Source organism: Amia ocellicauda, chromosome 10, assembly GCF_036373705.1.
Source record: "Amia ocellicauda isolate fAmiCal2 chromosome 10, fAmiCal2.hap1, whole genome shotgun sequence".
In the NCBI taxonomy this organism is placed as follows: Eukaryota; Metazoa; Chordata; class Actinopteri; order Amiiformes; family Amiidae; genus Amia; species Amia ocellicauda.
In genome coordinates, this window is record NC_089859.1 from 20,539,463 (window position 1) to 20,561,324 (window position 21,862).

Below are 21,862 nucleotides of genomic sequence, written 5' to 3' on the forward strand. Positions count from 1 at the left end.
GTAGGTTTTCAATTAAGTTAAAAATATACTGCCTGGTTTCTCCTGAACGGAGGACTATGTGGCCATATATTTTATTTATATATATTGTTCAATAATGTCCTATTGTATTACATTATCTATTATATTTGTTATTATATCTGTTACATTTGTAAGTATATAGCAAATATGATAGCACTTAGTCCTACAGTCTGGAGAAACTAGATGGAATATGTTTCACTAATAAAAAAAATAAGAGCTTCATAGCAAATAACAAATCTTCATAACAAATCTAAATATTTGTGTCCTTAAAGATGTTGGCTTGACATATAAAAACCATGGGATATTAAACTTTAAAGAATCAAGCACTATGTTGTCACTGATGATCAGGGCATGGACAATGAATTTGAAAGTTATACGACCACTGCAGTAACCAGATGCCTTCAGTTTTCACAGAAGCCAGCCGTTGAGAGGAAATCCCTGAAGCTGAATTAATTCCTGAGTTCTTTGGAGGGTATTTTCTTTCAACTTCTTCAGAACCAGATCAAGACGATGCACAGGAGAGAACATTTAATTCTAAAAATAAAATGTCATTAGTCGGACTGAAGGTAAACTGTTAATCAAGTTCTTTATAGATTTTATTTTTAGACAAATGGTTCGTTTTAAGTTGTCTCGAACCTGTAGACACCCAATGAAGTTTAGACCAACAGTGATTTACTGCCTTTGGAAAAGCTTTGAGAAGCAGCCAGAGCAGCAGTTTCCAGCTCAAGAGTGAGAGGACAGTGTAGCAGCTGTGGTCTGAAATCTCCTACAGGAGCCAGACATACAGAGGGACAAGGCCAGCCCTGTAATATTACTCTTCACAGAGACAGAAATGATTGAGTTTCTTTACTTCAACTATCACACAAAGCCATCCCTTCCTACTTCAAAAGCCTTCGGTGCTAACTTCACGAAGGCTTCTGAAGTAGGAAGGGATGGCTTTGTGTGATAAACATGTTAAAACATTAATGTAATTTTATATTTCTTTGTTAGGTTTACATATCCTAGAAGAATACATGTATAAAACATATATCTCTCTGTGGATAAACCAGTATAAACATGTTTACCTTTACATGTTATTTAAAAAGATTTCAACTTGTTTATGCTGTTTTAAAACATAAAATGGTCATCTGAAGATCTCATAACTGAATAAATGTTTTGTTTAAATAGGGTGAAATACTGAACATCCCAAACTGCAAGGCTAAGATTACAAGAGAGCATAGTAAGTGTAGTAAAATAATAAAGTACAAAACACTAATTTCATTTAGACAGACAGTAAGATATACATATATTTAAAGGTAATCCATATATACACAATTTAGATAAATAAGTGTCATGTTTAAGAATGAGATTGAACATTTCTAAGCAGATATAATACACAGGAAAGAGGAGAAATGCTCATGCATACCACAACATCAAAGTATGTTATTTTATTTTTTTAATTAATGTACATGTATCAATATAGAGTGAGAAAGTATAGGGCGGTTTTAAATACAAATATTTTTAGTAAAAATCAAACAAATGCTCTGAGTACTGGGTTCGTAGGACTGCTACATAAACTACTGCTACTCTGGCTCTGGCGTGGGGTTGATATGGCCATGCCTGGATGTAGGGCCTTATCTAGAATGTATCGCTTGCAACCGCTAGCCGTGCTCAGGGCTCTGCCGCTTCACACCCAGTCTAATAAGTATGTGCTGTCCTTTTCCAGGACACTAAACCAGAGAGAAAACTAAGAGGAACAATAAAAGAAGGAATATGTACTCAGATAGGGTTTCATGACTTTTTACTACAGAGCAGTTTGATTATCGCCGCACAGTCTTTGTATGCCGTATTCAGTTTACTTATTTTGATAGCACAGTTACCGTTAAGAGCCCAATATTGACACATTTCTTTCTTTGTATTATTATGACTTTTAAGCCTTTACTTCACTAGTCTCATAAGGGAACACATTTCTGTGTAAATATTTCTGTTATGGGGACATAACCAGGGGCCAGCAGGGTAGGGGATCCAGCAGGACCAGGGCAGGGAAAAATATGTTTTGCATATGCACATTAAATATGTGCTGACGCTTTTCACCGGCCCAGGGCCCGGTGCGTCACAGTTACATTTAGGCCGCATTAGGCCGGGTCGAAAGATTTAGGCCGGGTCGAAAAGCAGGACTAGTTTTGACCCGGCCCAGGGCCGGCCTAAATCTCAAGTGTGAACTGGGGTCTAACATAACAGCATAAAATTACAGATCAGTTCTCCTACCTCAACGACCGTACCTACCTTCTACTATCTCTGTGACACCCCATGACATCTCAGACCATCACAACCCCTTCTCTCCCCACCCCACCCACTGCCACCGTCACACTTCCGCCATAATCTCCGCTCCATCTCCCCCGCCACACTTGCCTCCACTGCTCTCACTCTTACCTCCCATTGACTGGTTTTCCCATCTGTCTGAAAACTGTGCTACTTCCACTTTCTTCTACCTCCCTCACCTCCTCCCTTGATTCCCTCTGTCCTGTCACGTCTCATCCTTTCCATCCCTCCGCTCCTCAGCCCTGGATCTTTTCTGTCCTCCGCTCAGCCCGATCCACTCTGCACTCCGCTGCACAGAAGAAGAAGAGGTCCAAACTCCCAGCTGCCCTCGACCTCTACTGCTCTCTACTGTCCACATTCTCCTCCTCACTCACCTCAGCTAAGAAGTCTTACTTCCAATCACTCTTTGAATCCTCTGTCAGTAACCCCTGCAAACTCTACTCCATCTTCTCATCCCTCTTTGCTCGTTCTCCTCCTCCTCCTCTCTGCTGATGATTTTACCTCCTTCACAGACATCTGTAAACTCATCGACAGTCTCGCCTCGCCCATCCTGCCTAAATCTCCTACTAATCAGTCTTCTTTTTCTTCATTCTCTCATCTCTATGACTCTGAACTCTTCTCTGTCACAAACCCACAACGTGTGCCCTGGACCCTCTCCCCACTCACCTCCTCCAAGCGACTGCTACTGATCTTCTCCCCTTCATCTCCTTGCTCCTAAATTCCTCCCTCCTCTCTGGCTGTTTCCCCTCTGCTTTCAAACAAGCTGCTGTGATCCCACTCCTCCAGAAACCTATCCTTGACCCCACCTCTCCTCAGAACTACCGCCCTGTCTCCCTACTCCCTGTCCTCTGAAAGACCCTCAAACGAGCTGTTCACCATCAGCTCTCTGCATTTCTTTCTCGCTCCTTGATCCTCTGCAATCCGGCTTCCGCACTGAGACGGCTCTCCTGGCAGTCACTGACTCCATCAGCTATGCTCGGACGCCCCCCTCTCCTCAGTCCTCATCCTCTCTCTCCACAGCACTTGACACCCTCGATCACTCCTTCCTCCATTCTCCTCCTACCTCAACAACCAGCAAGTGACGTGGCGAGGTTCCTCATCCACACCTCAGCCTCTCCTCACAGGCGTACCCCAAGGCTCTGTCCTGGGCCCCTTTCTGTTCTCTCTCTCTCTACACTCGCTCCTTGGGCCAATCATCGCATCCCATGGTTTCTCCTACCATTTCTACGCAGATGATGCCCAGATCTTCTTGTCGTTTCCCACCTCTGACCCTCTCATCCCCTCTTGCATCTCTTCCTGTTTGTATGCATCTCTGCCTGTATGCACTAGCACCACCTCTAGCTCAACCTCTCCAAATCTGATCTCCCCTTTCCTCCCCCCTCCTCCTCACCTTCTGCTCATCTCTCCATCTCAATCCTACTGGAATCTACGACACTTTCTCCCTCTTCTTCTGCTAAGAACCTAGGAGTCACCCTCGATCCTGCACTCTCCTACACTCAGCACATCACCACGCTGACCTGCTGATTCTTCCTGAGCAACATAACAAGAATCCACCCCTTCCTCACCAACCACTCGACTCAGCTGCTCGTCCAGTCCCTTGTTCTCTCCCTCCTGGCCGGCCTGCCCGCTCCAGCTCATCCAGAACTCTGCGGCTCGTCTGGTATTCTCTCTGCCCCGATTCGCACACACGCTACTCCACTGCTCCGCTCCCTCCACTGGCTCCCGATACCGACACACATTCAGTTCAAGACATTGACCACAGCGGTCTGGAGGGGATGTATGGAGAGACAAGGGACTGAAGGTAGAGGCGCAGTTGGGTCCAGACAGCGGTAGGTGAGGGTCAATGTCTTGAACTGAATGTGTGTCGGTATCGGGAGCCAGTGGAGGGAGTGGAGCAGTGGAGTAGCGTGTGTGCGAATCGGGGCAGAGAGAATACCAGACGAGCCGCAGAGTTCTGGATGAGCTGGAGCGGGCAGGCCGGGCAGGAGGGAGAGAACAAGGGACTGGACGAGCAGCTGAGTCGAGTGGTTGGTGAGGAAGGGGTGGATTCTTGTTATGTTGCTCAGGAAGAATCAGCAGGTCAGCGTGGTGAAGTGCTGAGTGTAGGAGAGTGCAGGATCGAGGGTGACTCCTAGGTTCTTAGCAGAAGAAGAGGGAGAAAGTGTCGTAGATTCCAGTAGGATTGAGATGGAGAGATGAGCAGAAGGTGAGGAGGAGGGGGGAGGAAAGGGGAGATCAGATTTGGAGAGGTTGAGCTAGAGGTGGTGCTAGTGCATACAGGCAGAGATGCATACAAACAGGAAGAGATGCAAGAGGGGATGAGAGGGTCAGAGGTGGGAAACGACAAGAAGATCTGGGCATCGTCTGCGTAGAAATGGTAGGAGAAACCATGGGATGCGATGATTGGCCCAAGGAGCGAGTGTAGAGAGAGAGAGAACAGAAAGGGGCCCAGGACAGAGCCTTGGGGTACGCCTGTGAGGAGAGGCTGAGGTGTGGATGAGGAACCTCGCCACGTCACTTGCTGGTTGTTGAGATAGGAGGAGAATGGAGGAAGGAGTGATCGAGGGTGTCAAGTGCTGTGGAGAGAGAGGATGAGGACTGAGGAGAGGGGGGCGTCCGAGCATAGCTGATGGAGTCAGTGACTGCCAGGAGAGCCGTCTCAGTGCGGAAGCCGGATTGCAGAGGATCAAGGAGTGAGAAAGAAATGCAGAGAGCTGATGGTGAACAGCTCGTTTGAGGGTCTTTCAGAGGACAGGGAGTAGGGAGACAGGGCGGTAGTTCTGAGGAGAAGTGGGGTCAAGGATAGGTTTCTGGAGGAGTGGGATCACAGCAGCTTGTTTGAAAGCAGAGGGGAAACAGCCAGAGAGGAGGGAGGAATTTAGGAGCAAGGAGATGAAGGGGAGGAGATCAGGAGCAGTCGCTTGGAGGAGGTGAGTGGGGAGAGGGTCCAGGGCACACGTTGTGGGTTTGTGACAGAGAAGAGTTCAGAGTCATAGAGATGAGAGAATGAAGAAAAAGAAGACTGATTAGTAGGAGATTTAGGCAGGATGGGCGAGGCGAGACTGTCGATGAGTTTACAGATGTCTGTGAAGGAGGTAAAATCATCAGCAGAGAGGAGGAGGAGGAGAACGAGCAAAGAGGGATGAGAAGATGGAGTAGAGTTTGCAGGGGTTACTGACAGAGGATTCAAAGAGTGATTGGAAGTAAGACTTCTTAGCTGAGGTGAGTGAGGAGGAGAATGTGGACAGTAGAGAGCAGTAGAGGTCGAGGGCAGCTGGGAGTTTGGACCTCTTCTTCTTCTGTGCAGCAGAGTGCAGAGTGGATCGGGCTGAGCGGAGGACAGAAAAGATCCAGGGCTGAGGAGCGGAGGGATGGAAAGGATGAGACGTGACAGGACAGAGGGAATCAAGGGAGGAGGTGAGGGAGGTAGAAGAAAGTGGAAGTAGCACAGTTTTCAGACAGATGGGAAAACCAGTCAATGGGAGGTAAGAGTGAGAGCAGTGGAGGCAAGTGTGGCGGGGGAGATGGAGCGGAGATTATGGCGGAAGTGTGACGGTGGCAGTGGGTGGGGTGGGGAGAGAAGGGGTTGTAGTAGTGGTCTGGGGTGGCACGGAGAGAGTAGAAGGTAGGTCCAGTCGTTGAGGTAAGAGGAGAAGTGATCTGTAATTTTAAACTGTATTATTGCACTATATTACTGTATTACTTGTAATGCTTTTATAATAATACATTAATCAATGTGAAGTGTGGACATGACAATTGTTATCTCAATTAAGTGGATCGGGCTGAGTGGAGGATGGAGGAGATCCAGGGCTGTGGAGTGGCAGGACAGACAGGACAGGACATCAGAGGGCTTTATCTGTCCATAAGAACCTGAAACACTCTCTTTTCAAATGCCAGTATAGTCTGCAAAACAAGGGGGAAGAGACAGTGTGTCAGTGTGTGTATAACTCATAGTTCCTGGAAAAGTTGTGCTGTGAAGGTCTGTCTCGCACGGATACCTTGGCATCAGGAAGGCAGGTCCCAAAAGCCTCCAGTAGCAGATGTTCCTCCAAGACGGTTTTCTCGAAATCTATGAATGACAGTGTGCCGTCGTGGTCGTGATCCTGTGAGGAACAATAAAGGTGTTTCTCTGTATGAAGACATGTACATGATTGCGGTTTCCTCTGTGGATGTGTTATTTGTAAAGCAATAAGTTGCCACAGGCTCCGTGTTGCTCTACATTTAGCTGTTAAAATGTCTTTATATTGCTCAAAACGTTCCTTGAGAAATAATGCTGCTGCTGCCAAGTCCAGAGAGGAAGCATGGCAAAAGAAAATGCTTCATTTTAAATACATATTTTTTATAGCACAGGCTGTATTTACCCCAGTATAATAATGTCACACACGTCCAATTTAAATTTGCATGCTTGTAGTAATGAAATGTATCATGGAGTGAGTTTGCTGCATCAGAATGGTCATCTCTCTATTGTTTTGTCAGATTTTGCCTTACCCTAGTATTATGTTGTACTAATTAATGTCTGATATAAATGGTTTCTTTGCATTTGTAGCCAAATTAACAGGAAATTATCCCATCATAGTGACATATGAGATGAACACTGATAGATCACTTCATAAAACAAATCTTTAAGCAATGATTTCTGACAGATAAGATGTTTTCCTACACCTCCCTCGAATCTGTGGCACAATGTAGACTCTGACTATTCTTCGTGGACAGAGCCTGGGCTTCCATATTTCAGATGAGGCAGGTGGATTCACAGATCATATGGGAATAACTGAGGTGATGTACATTGTAGTCTGATACCCTGCTGTCTAGCACAGGCATTATATAATTATCATTAAAATGCTGGATTTGTAGCTCATTTTTAATCCCATGTCAGTGATGATGTCATAAGCACCTGTGCATTAATACTGTGACATGATTTCCTGTCTCTCAGTCTCACAGCTTCATTTGGTTCTGAGATCTGACTGCAGTCCACCAATGCACCAAAGGCGTAATAATGGAGTCTGTAGAACTATACTGACAGGATTACACATTCATTACTTTGCATGTAAAAAGCGCAGCCCTATAGTCTGAGTTACTGTCAAAGCAGGGCTGAGCCGGGTGGTGTGTGTAATGGAAGGAAGTAGATTTATTAGGTAAAATTACACCTTGCCGAATCTATAGAGCTCAAATGTAAAAACATTCCCAACGAAAAGCTGATCTAATTAAAAATGCTCTTGATCTCTAAGGATCTCATATCTCATACACACGCACACAATCCCATATACACGCACACACCATCTACCCCCCCCACAGTCCCCATGTGCTGACTGCTGCCCTGAACGCACTGTCCCCTAGGGCCACTCACAGGATCCCCTGCGCCATAGAAAAATGCAGATACAGCCACTGGCACTCCAGTCCACCAGCAGAGGGCATTACTGTAGATAAGTCACGAGTGACAGTGAAGGTGCTCTTAAATAAGATTATAGTATATGCCTTATTCTTGGGAGTTTTTATCTGTTCATATCCAAAAACTGAGAAACTGTGACACCAACAAATGTATAATATATAAACCTATACATTTGATTAGTGGTACAACAAAAGACACAGGCTGGACAGCTGAGTACAAGATCAATCCCAGATGTGCTTCAGAACATGCAGTAGAAACCGTCCCTCACCATCTTCTTCAGGGTGATCTCCACCAAGTCTTTAATGCCCTCGTCTGTTAACTGCTCCTTGGGCTCTACGTTGAGACTGTTCTTCAGAAAGAAGATCATCTCTCCTTGGCCAATGTATTCGTCCTCATTCAAGTCATAGATGTTAAAACAATCTACAGTGAAGAACAGCAACAACAACAGACATAAAGAAGGGATTTTTCTTGTATCTGAGCACAAGATTAAGCCACAGTCATTAATATATATTAATTATACATTTTATATATATTACATAATTATTATTATAATTAAATAGGCTTACATTTGATCTTTTCTTCCAGTGTCCCTCGCAGTAGCACGGACAGTCCTGCTATCCATTCTGTTAAGCTGATTTGACCGTCATTGTCCTTGTCAAAGACATGGAAAACTAAAAACAATATTGAAACATTTTTTACAATTCGTCAAATATAGATCTGCTCCAAAAAAAACGTTTATTATTTGCATTTACCTGAGCATTAAAACGGTGGGGAATCTAGCGGGTGTTTTTAATCAGCAAAGGTAGTTTAATTATTGTATTTGCATTCTATGAATAAGCATTGATTATACTCCTGACCTCCTGCCCACTACAATCATTACAGACTCTGACAATACACTGCACACTACGATGAAAAAACAATTCACATCCAGTCATACAGCATGCAAACACTGCTCTCACATGCATACTCAGCATTATAAATTCTAATTTGTTCAAATACTGTACAGGTTTTGTTCTGGTTCTGTAGACCTTTGGCCAAACCCAGGCTGAATAAAGCAGGTTGCCACGTCTTTGGCCCCTCTAGGACACTCACTTATTATTTCACCACAACACAAACTCTATCCATCTCTATAAAGCCTTGCCTCGCTCCAAGATGGTTTCTTCTGTGATGCCGAATGACTTCTGCATCACGTGCTGAAAATCCAGGCGGTCAAGCTTGGTCTCTGCGTGGCTCCCCCTCTGCTCCGCAAGGATGATGTTGAAGAGCCGGATCAAACTCTCCACCTCACTCTTGTCAACTGTGATCAGCCAGGGTCATTTGGTCAAGAATTACATCACTTTAAAAAGTAACTTATAACACATCACACTAACGCTTCATTAAGAATGCTAAATTATGTGGAATCATTAAGTTAACATTTAATTGTTTAAACCCATTCTACATACAGTGGATTGTATAAGTATTCAATCCCAAAGACTTTTGTTATGTTGCAATGTAAATGGATTTAACTGGGATTCTCTCCCTTTGATTGACACCACATACACAACACTTTGAAGGTGCAACCTATTTGTTAACTGAAATTTTATTTGCACAAGTATTTACCCTACCCAGCTCCTGGCACCTTAAAATGCATTAATTGAGTAACTGGGATCTCCTGTGGGAACAAAAACCAGCAGACACTGCTGTCCCCCAGGACTGGAGTCTGATACCCCCACTCTGGGGTCTTCCAGAAACAGGTGTATTTCATCTGAGATCATGTGACACTTTAATTGCAGACAGGTGGACTATACACAACTAATGATGTCACTTCTGAAGGTAATTGACTGCACCACAGCTTATTAAAGTGTGTCACAGAAAAAGGGGGTGAATATTTATGCAATCAAGACTTTTCAGGTTTTATATTTGTAGATTGTTTTCCTCAACATCGACATGATGGAATACTTTGTGTAGATCAGTGACAGAAAACCCTGACAAAATCCATTGGAGTTCCAGATTCTAGCTACAAAAGGTCTCAAAGTCCCTGTCAATACTCCTGCAGTCCAATGCGCACATAGGAGCTAAAGGTGAACACATTAATGCAAAGCTTCATTAATTAATCCTGGAATAATATTTGACTTCTGTGGCTTTAGCAGGGAGACGGTTATTAAATGTTTATTGACTGTTTTAACGGTTACTGTAGTAAAGCCCCCGGAAATACAATGGGGAGCTGCTTTGCATATGGAGGCCCTTATTCACAGGCAACCTGCATACTCGGGGGTCCCACTGTAATTGTGACGCTCAGACGGGTTACTCACAGTGCTTGAACTGCTCAGAGATGGAATCTGCAAGTCTCTTTATGTCTTTTCTTTCCGTCCGAGACATTTCCAACATCCCTGGGCTTTCTGGTGGCATCAGGAGCAGTGATCCAACTTGGGATAAATGTAAAATAAATAAATCCTAAATTTTAAATAAATACATTTAAGCACCATTCTATTTTGGTCTAATCTTAGGAAATTAAGCAGAAACACAACTGCCATCATAGCAGAAGACAACTCTCACTGTAAATATGAAACCCTAACCCAAGCCGGAACGCTAATCAAAGAAAAAAAACATTGAAAAGCATTACAATCACGCAATGCATATGAAAAATATTTTTCACTCAGCAGTAACTTACATGTAATCAGGAACATGAACACAAACACACCTGCTATTAGACTACAGCTACTAACCTACTTACTTTTACATACTATTACTGATCCACACTACTCCTAACATAAATTCCTTTAATTACTTACAACACACACTCATTCACACCCTCTGTTTCTCTCACACACACATACACACAATCATGCAAAGTAAGTGGTTATACAAATCAGAAACTATGTTTTGCTTAAATGTACTTGGCATTTGTATTTAATATCGACTTACTAAGATACTAATGTGTATATACTGTAGCAACTAATTTATTCAATTCAGTTTTAAAACATTTTATAAAAATGTGATTGTGCACATCACAAAAACAATCTTGCTCTCATGCCTCCCCCTTAAAATAATACGTATCTAGCGAGACACCCTCGGCTACCGAACAGGAGTCCGCCATACTTACTGCAAGTGTTTGGCAGAAGTGGCGTCTGTTTTGCTCAGCAACGCTTGGCGTAAGGAGAGCTCTGTGACGTCACCACGTCGCATTGTGTCATAGTGCCTCAGACGACTATCTTCGGGGATCACATGACCTCCGCTGACGTTGTGATGAGAATCGCAATAGTCCTGTATGTCACAGGCGAGTCACTGGTGATAGTGAACGCCTACATAAAAACACGACATCACGCCTGGGTTTAGTCCAGAGGCCGCGAACCCCTCAGACACGCCTCGCCCGTATACGCCAAACATGATTTAAAAGGAAACTCGCAGAAACAGTGCATTGCGTTGCGATAAAACATAACGGGTACATCACGAGTCTGTGCGCTCTTTACTAAACGACAGGCCAACCGTGACGTACCGTGGATCTACACCTGAGAAGGGGCAGACCTGCGCCTCTACTGAGCCATTAGACAGCTTTTGAAATTCACCAGGTAGAATTTAGGCTTAATCATCCTCACTTAACGCAGTACATCACCAGGAATTGCTCTCCTTAATTACTAAAACGAAAACTACAACCTGCGCACTAGACCCTATACTCACTAAACTGCTAAATCAATCTCTGCCATTAAGTATTCACATAATACACTATTTTATTAATGTCTCTTTATCCTCAGGATCTGTTCCCGAATCATTTCAAATAGCTGTAATTAAACCACTTAAGAAATCCACTATCAACCTATTTCAAACCTTCCCTTCCTTTCTAAGGTCCTAGAGAGGCAAACCAATTGCAAGCTTTTTTAACTGATAATCTGCGGTTCTGCAAGTCTAAAAGTGCTGTTACAATTCACCCGCAAGCGAAGCACCTTTATTAGGACATCTGCATAAATCACAGTAAATCGTGTGCGCGGAGAGCAGCCTCTGTGACGCGTTAAATTGATATCGCTTTAATGCAAATTCAGATAATTAATAAAGTTATGGTCCCGTTCACCATTTCACAATGCAATTTCAACGTGTAAAATACATGCTGTTAAATTTCAGACGTCAATCATACTTAGTACAAGAGCAAACAATAGCAAGTTTACCAGCTACACACTTTTATTTTAATCGACCGAGTAGTTTGAACTGTTTACATTATAACTCATTACTTAGCCTAGACTTTTATAATATATAAAGATGTGAGCTAGTGAAATGGATCAGTACATTTAAGGCTATAGATCGATATGACATTCAAACAATACAGAGACAATACTGTGTATCCTGCAGCGGTGCAGCTGTGTCGGTGTCTGTGTTTATTGTGTTTACTCTGTGTTTACTCTGTGTTTACTCTGTGTTTATTGTGTTTAGTCTGTGTTTACTCTGTGTTTATTGTGTTTACTCTGTGTTTACTCTGTGTTTATTGTGTTTACTCTGTGTTTACTCTGTGTTTACTCTGTGTTTATTGTGTTTACTCTGTGTTTACTCTGTGTTTATTGTGTTTACTCTGTGTTTATTCTGTGTTTATTCTGTGTTTATTGTGTTTACTCTGTGTTTATTCTGTGTTTATTGTGTTTATTTTGTGTTTACTCTGTGTTTACTCTGTGTTTATTGTGTTTACTCTGTGTTTACTCTGTGTTTACTCTATGTTTATTGTGTTTACTCTGTGTTTACTCTGTGTTTATTGTGTTTAGTCTGTGTTTACTCTGTGTTTATTGTGTTTAGTCTGTGTTCATTGTGTTTATTCTGTGTTTACTCTGTGTTTATTCTGTTTATTGTGTTTAGTCTGTGTTTACTCTGTGTTTACTCTGTGTTTATTGTGTTTACTCTGTGTTTACTCTGTGTTTATTGTGTTTACTCTGTGTTTACTCTGTGTTTATTCTGTGTTTATTCTGTGATTATTCTGTGTTTATTCTGTGTTTACTCTGTGTTTATTCTGTGTTTATTCTGTGTTTACTCTGTGTTTATTGTGTGTTTACTCTGTGTTTACGCTGTGTTTATTCTGTGTTTATTCTGTGTTAACTCTGTGTTTATTCTGTGTTTATTCTGTGTTTACTCTGTGTTTATGCTGTGTTTATGCTGTGTTTATTGTGTTTATTCTGTGTTTACTCTGTGTTTATTCTATGTTTACTCTGTGTTTATTCTGTGTTTACTCTGTGATTATTCTGTTTATTGTGTGTTTACTCTGTGATTATTGTGTGTTTACTCTGTGTTTATTCTGTGTTTACTCTGTGTTTACTCTGTGTTTATTCTGTGTTTATTCTGTGTTTATTCTGTTTATTCTGTGTTTACTCTGTGTTTATTGTGTTTATTCTGTGTTTACTCTGTGTTTATTCTGTGATTATTCTGTTTATTGTGTGTGTACTCTGTGTTTACTCTGTGTTTATTCTGTGTTTACTCTGTGTTTATTCTGTGTTTATTGTGTTTATTCTGTGTTTACTCTGTTTATTCTGTGTTTACTCTGTGTTTATTGTGTGTTTACTCTGTGATTATTTTGTGTTTACTCTGTGTTTATTGTGTTTATTGTGTTTATTCTGTGTTTACTCTGTGTTTACTCTGTGATTATTCTGTTTATTGTGTGTGTACTCTGTGTTTACTCTGTGATTATTCTGTGTTTACTCTGTGTTTACTCTGTGTTTACTCTGTGTTTATTGTGTTTACTCTGTGTTTACTCTGTGTTTACTCTGTGTTTATTCTGTGTTTATTGTGTTTATTCTGTGTTTACTCTGTTTATTCTGTGTTTACTCTGTGTTTATTCTGTGTTTACTCTGTGTTTATTGTGTGTTTATTGTGTGTTTATTCTGTGTTTACTCTGTGATTATTCTGTGTTTACTCTGTGTTTACTCTGTGTTTATTCTGTGTTTATTGTATTTACTCTGTGTTTACTCTGTGTTTACTCTGTGTTTATTCTGTGTTTATTGTGTTTATTTTGTGTTTACTCTGTTTATTCTGTGTTTACTCTGTGTTTATTCTGTGTTTACTCTGTGTTTATTGTGTGTTTACTCTGTGATTATTCTGTGTTTACTCTGTGTTTATTGTGTTTATTCTGTGTTTACTCTGTGTTTACTCTGTGTTTATTCTGTGTTTACTCTGTGATTATTCTGTTTATTGTGTGTGTACTCTGTGTTTACTCTGTGATTATTCTGTGTTTATTCTGTGTTTACTCTGTGTTTATTCTGTGTTTACTCTGTGTTTACTCTGTGTTTATTCTGTGTTTATTCTGTGTTTATTGTGTTTATTCTGTGTTTACTCTGTTTATTCTGTGTTTACTCTGTGTTTATTATGTGTTTATTCTGTGTTTACTCTGTGATTATTCTGTGTTTACTCTGTGTTTACTCTGTGTTTACTCTGTGTTTATTCTGTGTTTATTGTGTTTATTCTGTGTTTACTCTGTGTTTATTATGTGTTTATTCTGTGTTTACTCTGTGTTTATTCTGTGTTTATTGTGTGTTTATTCTGTGTTTACTCTGTGATTATTCTGTGTTTACTCTGTGTTTACTCTGTGTTTACTCTGTGTTTATTCTGTGTTTATTGTGTTTATTCTGTGTTTACTCTGTGTTTATTCTGTGTTTACTCTGTGTTTACTCTGTGTTTACTCTGTGTTTATTCTGTGTTTACTCTGTGTTTATTCTGTGTTTACGCTGTGTTTATTCTGTGTTTACGCTGTGTTTATTCTGTGTTTATTGTGTTTACTCTGTGTTTACTCTGTGTTTACTCTGTGTTTATTGTGTTTATTCTGTGTTTACTCTGTGTTTATTCTGTGTTTACTCTGTGTTTACTCTGTGTTTATTGTGTTTATTCTGTGTTTACTCTGTGATTATTCTGTGATTATTCTGTGTTTATTCTGCGTCTCTGAGACGTGCAGTCTCTGGCCGGCCTAAATCTATGTCCCCGTTCACATTTGAGTTAGTGTGAACGGGGTCTTAGAAACATCGCTAGACTGAGACAATTCCTCTCATTACATGAGACTGAGAAATTGATACACGCATTTGTTACATCTAGATTGGATTACTGTAATGCCATTCTGTCAGGAAGCACAAACAGAGCTATTTCTGCACTTCAGTCCGAAACGCTGCTGCAAGAATCCTGACTAAAACAGAAACACATGAACACATCACTCCAGTATTGGCTTCTCTTCACTGGCTGCCGTGCGCTACAGGATAGACTTTAAAGTGCTCTTACTAGCATTTAAGGCACTTATGGGTCTGGCACCTCCCTACTTAAAAGATCTCCTTATTGAATGCACTCCAGGTCAGCCGTTGAGATCCCAGGAAGCCGGTTACTTAGTGCTCCCTAAAATACACAAGAAAAGCGCAGGTGGTCGAGCATTCAGTTATAGGCCCCCAAAACTGTGGAACGCTCTTCCAGGCAATGTAAGAGATGGCACCTCTGTCTTAGCCTTTAAATCACGGCTGAAGACTCATCTGTTCAGTGTCTGCTTTTCTAGCCTTAAAATACTGGGAAATTATGAAGTTTAAAATAAGGCTAGCAGTAATAAGAATAGGAAGAGACATAGCTAAAAGGAAATGATTGAAAGAAAATTATCTAAGACATTGTGGTTCTCATTGGAAAAAGAAGACAGAAGTAATCAAGGGAAAAAAAGCATAGTCATTATCACAATTAGAGTTAGAAGGTGAAGGGGCATTTGTAAGACTGAGAATAAAATGGATGGAAGAAGGAGAAAAGAATAGGCCTACCACATATGTAGAAAAAAGTAATTCTGAATATACCTCAGTCAATTAAATAGTAATGGAAATGTTACACAAATCCAAAGAGATCTCTACATATGTTGCAAAAAGAGTATATTACTCCAATACAACAACATTTTAACCTGATTATATATTTGGACTACATCAAAGAATGCAAAAGGTGTAAATGGGGAATTTCGGGAATTATGTGATAAAGAATTTACTGTTGATGAAATTAGGACAGGAATTAATAAACTTAAAGAGAGAATAAGAGAGAATCCCCCACATCTCTAAAACAAGGCTTAATTTCTCTCATACCCAACCCTAATTAAGACACTCTCATAATATAAAATTGGACACCAATCACTTTAATACAAAATTATGCAAAACTGTTTCCTTTAATATTTGCATTGGTAGCACTTGATACGGATCAGAAATGGCCGTGTAAATGTGCCTAGCGACCTAATTCATTAAGACGGATTAATTTTGTTTGTGGATTTTTATAAAGCCTTGAACACAGTTGAGCATTACTTTATGTTTAAAACTGCAGTTTTTTGGTTTTAGTCAATATTTTCACAAAGTTATTAGGACTCTCTATATAATGGAAGTAATAGCTCCGTTAAATTGGCAAATGGGACTTCTCCAAGATTTCTAATTGGTGCAGGGATTCGTCGAGGTTGCTCTGTTTCTCCTTTTTATTAATAACACAAACTCTGTCTCTTAAAAATAATAAACATACATCCAAAGGTATATATGTAGTAGATGACACTACCATCTTTTTGAAAGACAAAGGGGAAGTTAAAAAGGCAATTGATGTTGTATGTTGATTATCATTAAATATTAAAGAAGATATACCTTCTAATACACAAGAACAATGCAGACTTAACGTATTGGATGTTCAGACTTCAAATACTACTACTGGATCAATTTTTTATTATAAATAAAGATTGTATGTGGAATATATTTCCTAGATGTATCTTTCGGAAGGTTGGTGGTATTTTTCCCTATGAAAATATCATTCCTGGGTAACGGTAATGAATTTTGAAATGAATTACATTTCTACCATTGTTGGTGTATACAAATGTACTGATATCCATAATTGGAGCTCAACAAACAACAACTTAGCTATTATCACTTTAACGTAATCTTTTAGATCAAATAGATTTTTAAATTAAAAAATCATTATAGATGTTTTATTAGTGTTATCCAGAAGGACACATGACATATTGCTACAAAGTGCACCAGTGACTGAAAAGGTCAAAATATCAACATTTTAAGAGACGCTTACTGACGTTTGTACATGTTTTGGGGCTCCCTCAGGGTCTTCTTTTTGATACAATATTATGTCACATGACATACCAAAATGCATTATGGTCCAAAATGGTCACTGATGCCTGTTATTAGAAAAATAAGCTTAGTATTATCACTATATTTGTAGGTATCATAGAAAACATAAATACAATTATGCCCAAGTAGATTTTAAATACTTTTATTAATATTTTTTACATTTTTGTCGTATTTTTGTATTCAGATTTTAAGTCGTGACCCGGAATGACATTTTGGGATTTTGAGCTCATTAGTTCCTTAAAGATTAATTGAATATATAATGAATACTAACATGAGTAATTAAGAGGGGGGAGTCGAGTCATTTAATGTAGTGTATTTAATATATATATATATATATATATATATACAGTGAGGGAAAAAAGTATTTGATCCCCTGCTGATTTTGTACGTTTGCCCACTGACAAAGAAATGATCAGTCTATAATTTTAATGGTAGGTGTATTTTAACAGTGAGAGACAGAATAACAACAAAAGAATCCAGAAAAACACATTTCAAAAAAGATATACATTGATTTGCATGTTAATGAGGGAAATAAGTATTTGATCCCCTATCAATCAGCAAGATTTCTGGCTCCCAGGTGTCTTTTATACAGGTAACGAGCTGAGATTAGGAGCACTCTCTTAAAGGGAGTGCTCCTAATCTCAGCTCGTTACCTGTATAAAAGACACCTGTCCACAGAAGCAATCAATCAATCAGATTCCAAACTCTCCAACACGGCCAAGACCAAAGAGCTGTCCAAGGATGTCAGGGACAAGATTGTAGACCTACACAAGGCTGGAATGGGCTACAAGACCATCGCCAAGCAGCTTGGTGAGAAGGTGACAACAGTTCCATGCAAGATCTCACCTCGTGGAGTTTCAATGATCATGAGAACGGTGAGGAATCAGCCCAGAACTACACGGGAGGATCTTGTTAATGATCTCAAGGCAGCTGGGACCATAGTCACCAAGAAAACAATTGGTAACACACTACGCCGTGAAGGACTGAAATCCTGCAGCACCCGCAAGGTCCCCCTGCTCAAGAAAGCACATGTACAGGCCTGTCTGAAGGTTGCCAATGGACATCTGAATGATTCAGAGGAGAACTGGATGAAAGTGTTGTGGTCAGATGAGACCAAAATCAAGCTCTTTGTCATCAACTCAACTCACCATGTTTGGAGGAGGAGGAATGACCCCAAGAACACCATCCCCACCGTCAAACATGGAGGTGGAAACATTATGCTTTGGGGGTGTTTTTCTGCTAAGGGGACAGGACAACTGCACCGCATCAAAGGGACGATGGACGGGGCCATGTACCGTCAAATATTGGGTGAGAACCTCCTTCCCTCAGCCAGGGCATTGAAAATGGGTCGTGGATGGGTATTCCAGCATGATAATGACCCAAAACACACAGCCAAGGCAACAAAGGAGTGGCTCAAGAAGAAGCACATTAAGGTCCTGGAGTGGCCTAGCCAGTCTCCAGACCTTAATCCCATAGAAAATCTGTGGAGGGAGCTGAAGGTTCGAGTTGCAAAACGTCAGCCTCGAAACCTTAATGACTTGGAGAGGATCTGCAAAGAGGAGTGGGACAAAATCCCTCCTGAGATGTGTGCAAACCTGGTGGCCAACTACAAGAAACGTCTGACCTCTGTGATTGCCAACAAGGGTTTTGCCACCAAGTACTAAGTCGAAGGGGTCAAATACTTATTTCCCTCATTAACATGCAAGTCAATTTATAACTTTTTTGAAATGTGTTTTTCTGGATTCTTTTGTTGTTATTCTGTCTCTCACTGTTAAAATACACCTACCATTAAAATTATAGACTGATCATTTCTTTGTCAGTGGGCAAACGTACAAAATCAGCAGGAGATCAAATACTTTTTTCCCCCACTGTGTATATATATATATGTTATGAATATGCTTTGGACACCAGAATTGACACGTTGGGGGATGTAGATATATGAAATAAGAAATGTGACAATAAACAAATTAGGAATTTATGCAGGGATATTACTATTCCCTCTGCAAAATTGTACTGGAATGCAATTAAAAATATATTAATTGGAAGGAAACTTTGAAGAATATTGGTGAGACAATACCCAACAGAAAAGTTAAAGAATTTTCTTATAAAGTAATTCATAGGATTTATCCTGTCAACAATATTATAGCAAAATTTAAAGTAGAAATGGATGAAAATTTGTTTTTGGTGCTATGGTAAAATAGACTAATTTATTTTACCATTGTATCTATAGTCACATATTTTTGAATGATGTGCAACTTATTTCAAGGAATTCAGATTTAACTGTACGTTTTGATGGAGTTGATGTTGTTATACTTTAGACCAACACATATAGAACCGGAAGTAGCGTACATAATTAAGTCACATACATACAGCCTCACACACTATCGAGTACATGCGGCAAACAGAACAAGCCCACATGAACTGAATACAGTGTCCAAGCCCCAGGTACAGTCTGCGCACACGCCGACACTGTTCCTGTATATGTATGTAATCTAAAGTCTGCAATAAAAGTGGAAATCCTGGGATGCTGTACATTATCTCAGTCATAGTGCAGTAATAATGTTAGAGGAGATGACAGGTCTCCGTGCGCTTCCCAGGTGCCTCTGCGCCCTGTGTACCGGAAATAGAGGCGGAAGTGGCCGCTGTGCGCGTCTGACGTCTGGGCTGGAGCGGTGTGTGTCTGTCTGTCTGTCTGTCTTCGGCGGAGGCTTGTGTCCAGCTGAGACGAGCAGCCACAGACCCGGCCCGGCCTGCGGACCGTGCTCCCGGGGGGCAGCTCAGTCGGTCGCCCTGGACGGGCTGCGCTCGGCGGTGCTGCCGCGTCTGTCACATGCACTCGTCCGGGCTGTGAGGTGGCCGCCATGCCGCTGGGGCTGAAGCCGTGCTGCAGCGTCTGCAAAACCAACTCCTCTTCCATGTGGAAGAAGGGCAATCAGGGCGAGATCTTGTGCAACAACTGCAACGGGAAGGGCAGCAACGTTGGCGGCGGGACAGCGGGGACCCCGTCCTCCACCTCCGCAGCACAGCAGAACAATGGCGGCGGGAAGCAGGTAACCCGGGCTGGGGGGCGTCAGGACTGTGGGGGGCTGTGATACGGAGGGAGCAGGCGTGTGGTGGCTGGCGGTTGCTGCTCATGTCGGGAGGCACAGACTCGGGATGCCAGGGCTCTCACACACACATCGTGACTGAGCTCCGTGCAGGTCTGTGTCGGGTCAGCACTCCTATAATGGCAATACAGTTCAGCGGTTTAAATATGTAGTCGTATGGGATGATGACAAAAACATCGTTTCCAGAAGACTCCCCTACCCAGACTGCACCTGTGCTGTACATTAGTGATCGTCTCTGATTGGCGATTATCACCCGCACAGTGCTATCCCACAATGCACCAGTGTAGTGTTGTCATTGTCTAGCTCATTTGCTGACAGTATGGTTGTGTGTGGCTCCATGCTGTAATATTGTGTAGACTAGGCTGACAATACAATTATCTCGCTGTGCACTGTAGCCCTGCGTGTTTGAAGTGGAGTCATCTTGGAAAATGCCCCCTGTAAGCCTTTTTCTTTAAAATTATATTTATTCTTCAATCATAGATGGGTAAAAAATGTCACATGCTTAAAATCTATTGGTTTAAAACAAATGTTTTCTGCATGGGATTGTTTTAATAAACATTGGCCTGAAGTTGTAGAAACCATCATCTAGAATCGAAGGGGTTTGGGTTTGTCTGCCTTTGCTCAGCCCTGTCTTTGTTTTTCAGTCGAAACAAGAAATCCACAGGAGGTCGGCGCGCCTGAGAAACACGAAGTATAAAGCCCCTGCATCGGAGAAAAAGGTCTCCACCAAAGGAAAGGGCAGGAGACACATCTTCAAGCTTAAAAACGTAAGCGTGAGCCTGCTGGGCCGTAGCGGTTATCCACGGGCGCTAACTGCACCAGGGAGAGGTGTCTGCACGGTGATCACAATGACTGTAAACTGTTTGTATTGTTTCAGCCAATCAAGGCGCCAGAATCGGTCTCGACAATAATCACATCGGAATCTGTTTTTTACAAGGTATGTTTTTGTTTTCCTCCAGTGTGAAGCTGAAATTGCCAACTTGAAAGAGGAGTTGATGGATGTGTCTGTATTACCTGTGTTAATGTGCCGATCTTCAGGGCGTGTATTACCAGATCGGTGATGTGATCAGAGTGACCGACGAGGAGGACGGGAAGCCGTACTACGCGCAGATACGAGGCTTCATCCAGGACCAGTACTGTGAGAAGAGCGCTGCCCTCACCTGGCTCATTCCCACGCAGGCCAGCCCCCGGGAACAGTTTGACCCGGCCACGTATATTGTGGGTGAGTGTCCGAGGGGCAGACGCACGGCACTGTCCTCCAGTCCCCCTGAGCAGCGCGTCTTCTGTTGTTGAGGCGCCTCTCAGAATTGTGGGTTTCCTGTCCCGAGTTATTTTTTATTTCTTTTTTGCTTTCTCCCCCTCTCTGCCGCCAAGGCCCAGAGGAAGACCTGCCGCGGAAGATGGAGTACCTGGAGTTTGTGTGCCACGCCCCCTCGGAGTACTTCAAGTGCAAGAGCTGTCCCTTCCCCACCATCCCCATTCGGCCAGAGAAAGGATACATCTGGACCCACATCGGACCCACGCCGGCCACAGCGGTCAAGGAGTCATTGGGGAGCCTGCTGTAGGCCACTGATCTTTTCCTGTGGTGACCTGGGAGGAGAAGTGCTCAATCTTGAACCACAATGGTTTTTCATTCACAGCCACACACTTCGACACACTTTGTGATCCGCTTGTGTGCGTCCGCAACGGCTTGTTTCCCAAGATCTTCCAGAGGTTTGATGAACTCCACATCTAAGTGAGAGATGTCCAGTGGACTCCGTCAGAGCCGAGGACTCGCCCTTCTGGGAGAATGGGTATGGGAGAATAAATGCAGGCTGTGTGCCTTTTGACTTTGGACTCTTGAGGTTTTCCTGTTTTTGTTTAAAAGGGCCTTCCTTTTACATTTCTTTAAGCCGATGTCTGTTAAACTGTTCCCCGTAATACAACTGAAATATTAAACTGTTCCCAGTAATAAAACTGAAATATGACTCTACATATGCAGT

General features: G+C 41.8%; 2 protein-coding genes across 3 annotated transcripts; one reads left to right on the forward strand and one right to left on the reverse strand.

The window, feature by feature from the left end:
* Nucleotides 1-5,940: 5,940 nt before the first annotated feature.
* LOC136760172 (calaxin) lies at nt 5,941-10,809 on the reverse strand. Of its 2 annotated transcripts, XM_066715462.1 has the most exons (7): nt 10,791-10,809; nt 10,000-10,113; nt 8,850-9,005; nt 8,275-8,379; nt 7,977-8,128; nt 6,318-6,422; nt 5,941-6,222 (listed from the first exon to the last, which is right to left on the reverse strand). In XM_066715462.1, the coding sequence occupies exons 2-7, from the start codon at nt 10,094-10,096 to the stop codon at nt 6,172-6,174; spliced, it is 666 nt and encodes a 221-aa protein (XP_066571559.1). In that variant the 5' UTR covers nt 10,097-10,113; nt 10,791-10,809; the 3' UTR covers nt 5,941-6,171. The 2 variants fall into 2 exon arrangements, with proteins under 2 accessions (XP_066571559.1, XP_066571560.1); XM_066715463.1 differs by lacking the exon at nt 10,791-10,809.
* Nucleotides 10,810-19,393: 8,584 nt separating this feature from the next.
* gatad1 (GATA zinc finger domain containing 1) lies at nt 19,394-21,714 on the forward strand. The gene is made up of 5 exons (XM_066715466.1): nt 19,394-19,823; nt 20,525-20,647; nt 20,758-20,817; nt 20,919-21,102; nt 21,255-21,714. The coding sequence occupies exons 1-5, from the start codon at nt 19,635-19,637 to the stop codon at nt 21,443-21,445; spliced, it is 747 nt and encodes a 248-aa protein (XP_066571563.1). The 5' UTR covers nt 19,394-19,634; the 3' UTR covers nt 21,446-21,714.
* Nucleotides 21,715-21,862: the final 148 nt, after the last annotated feature.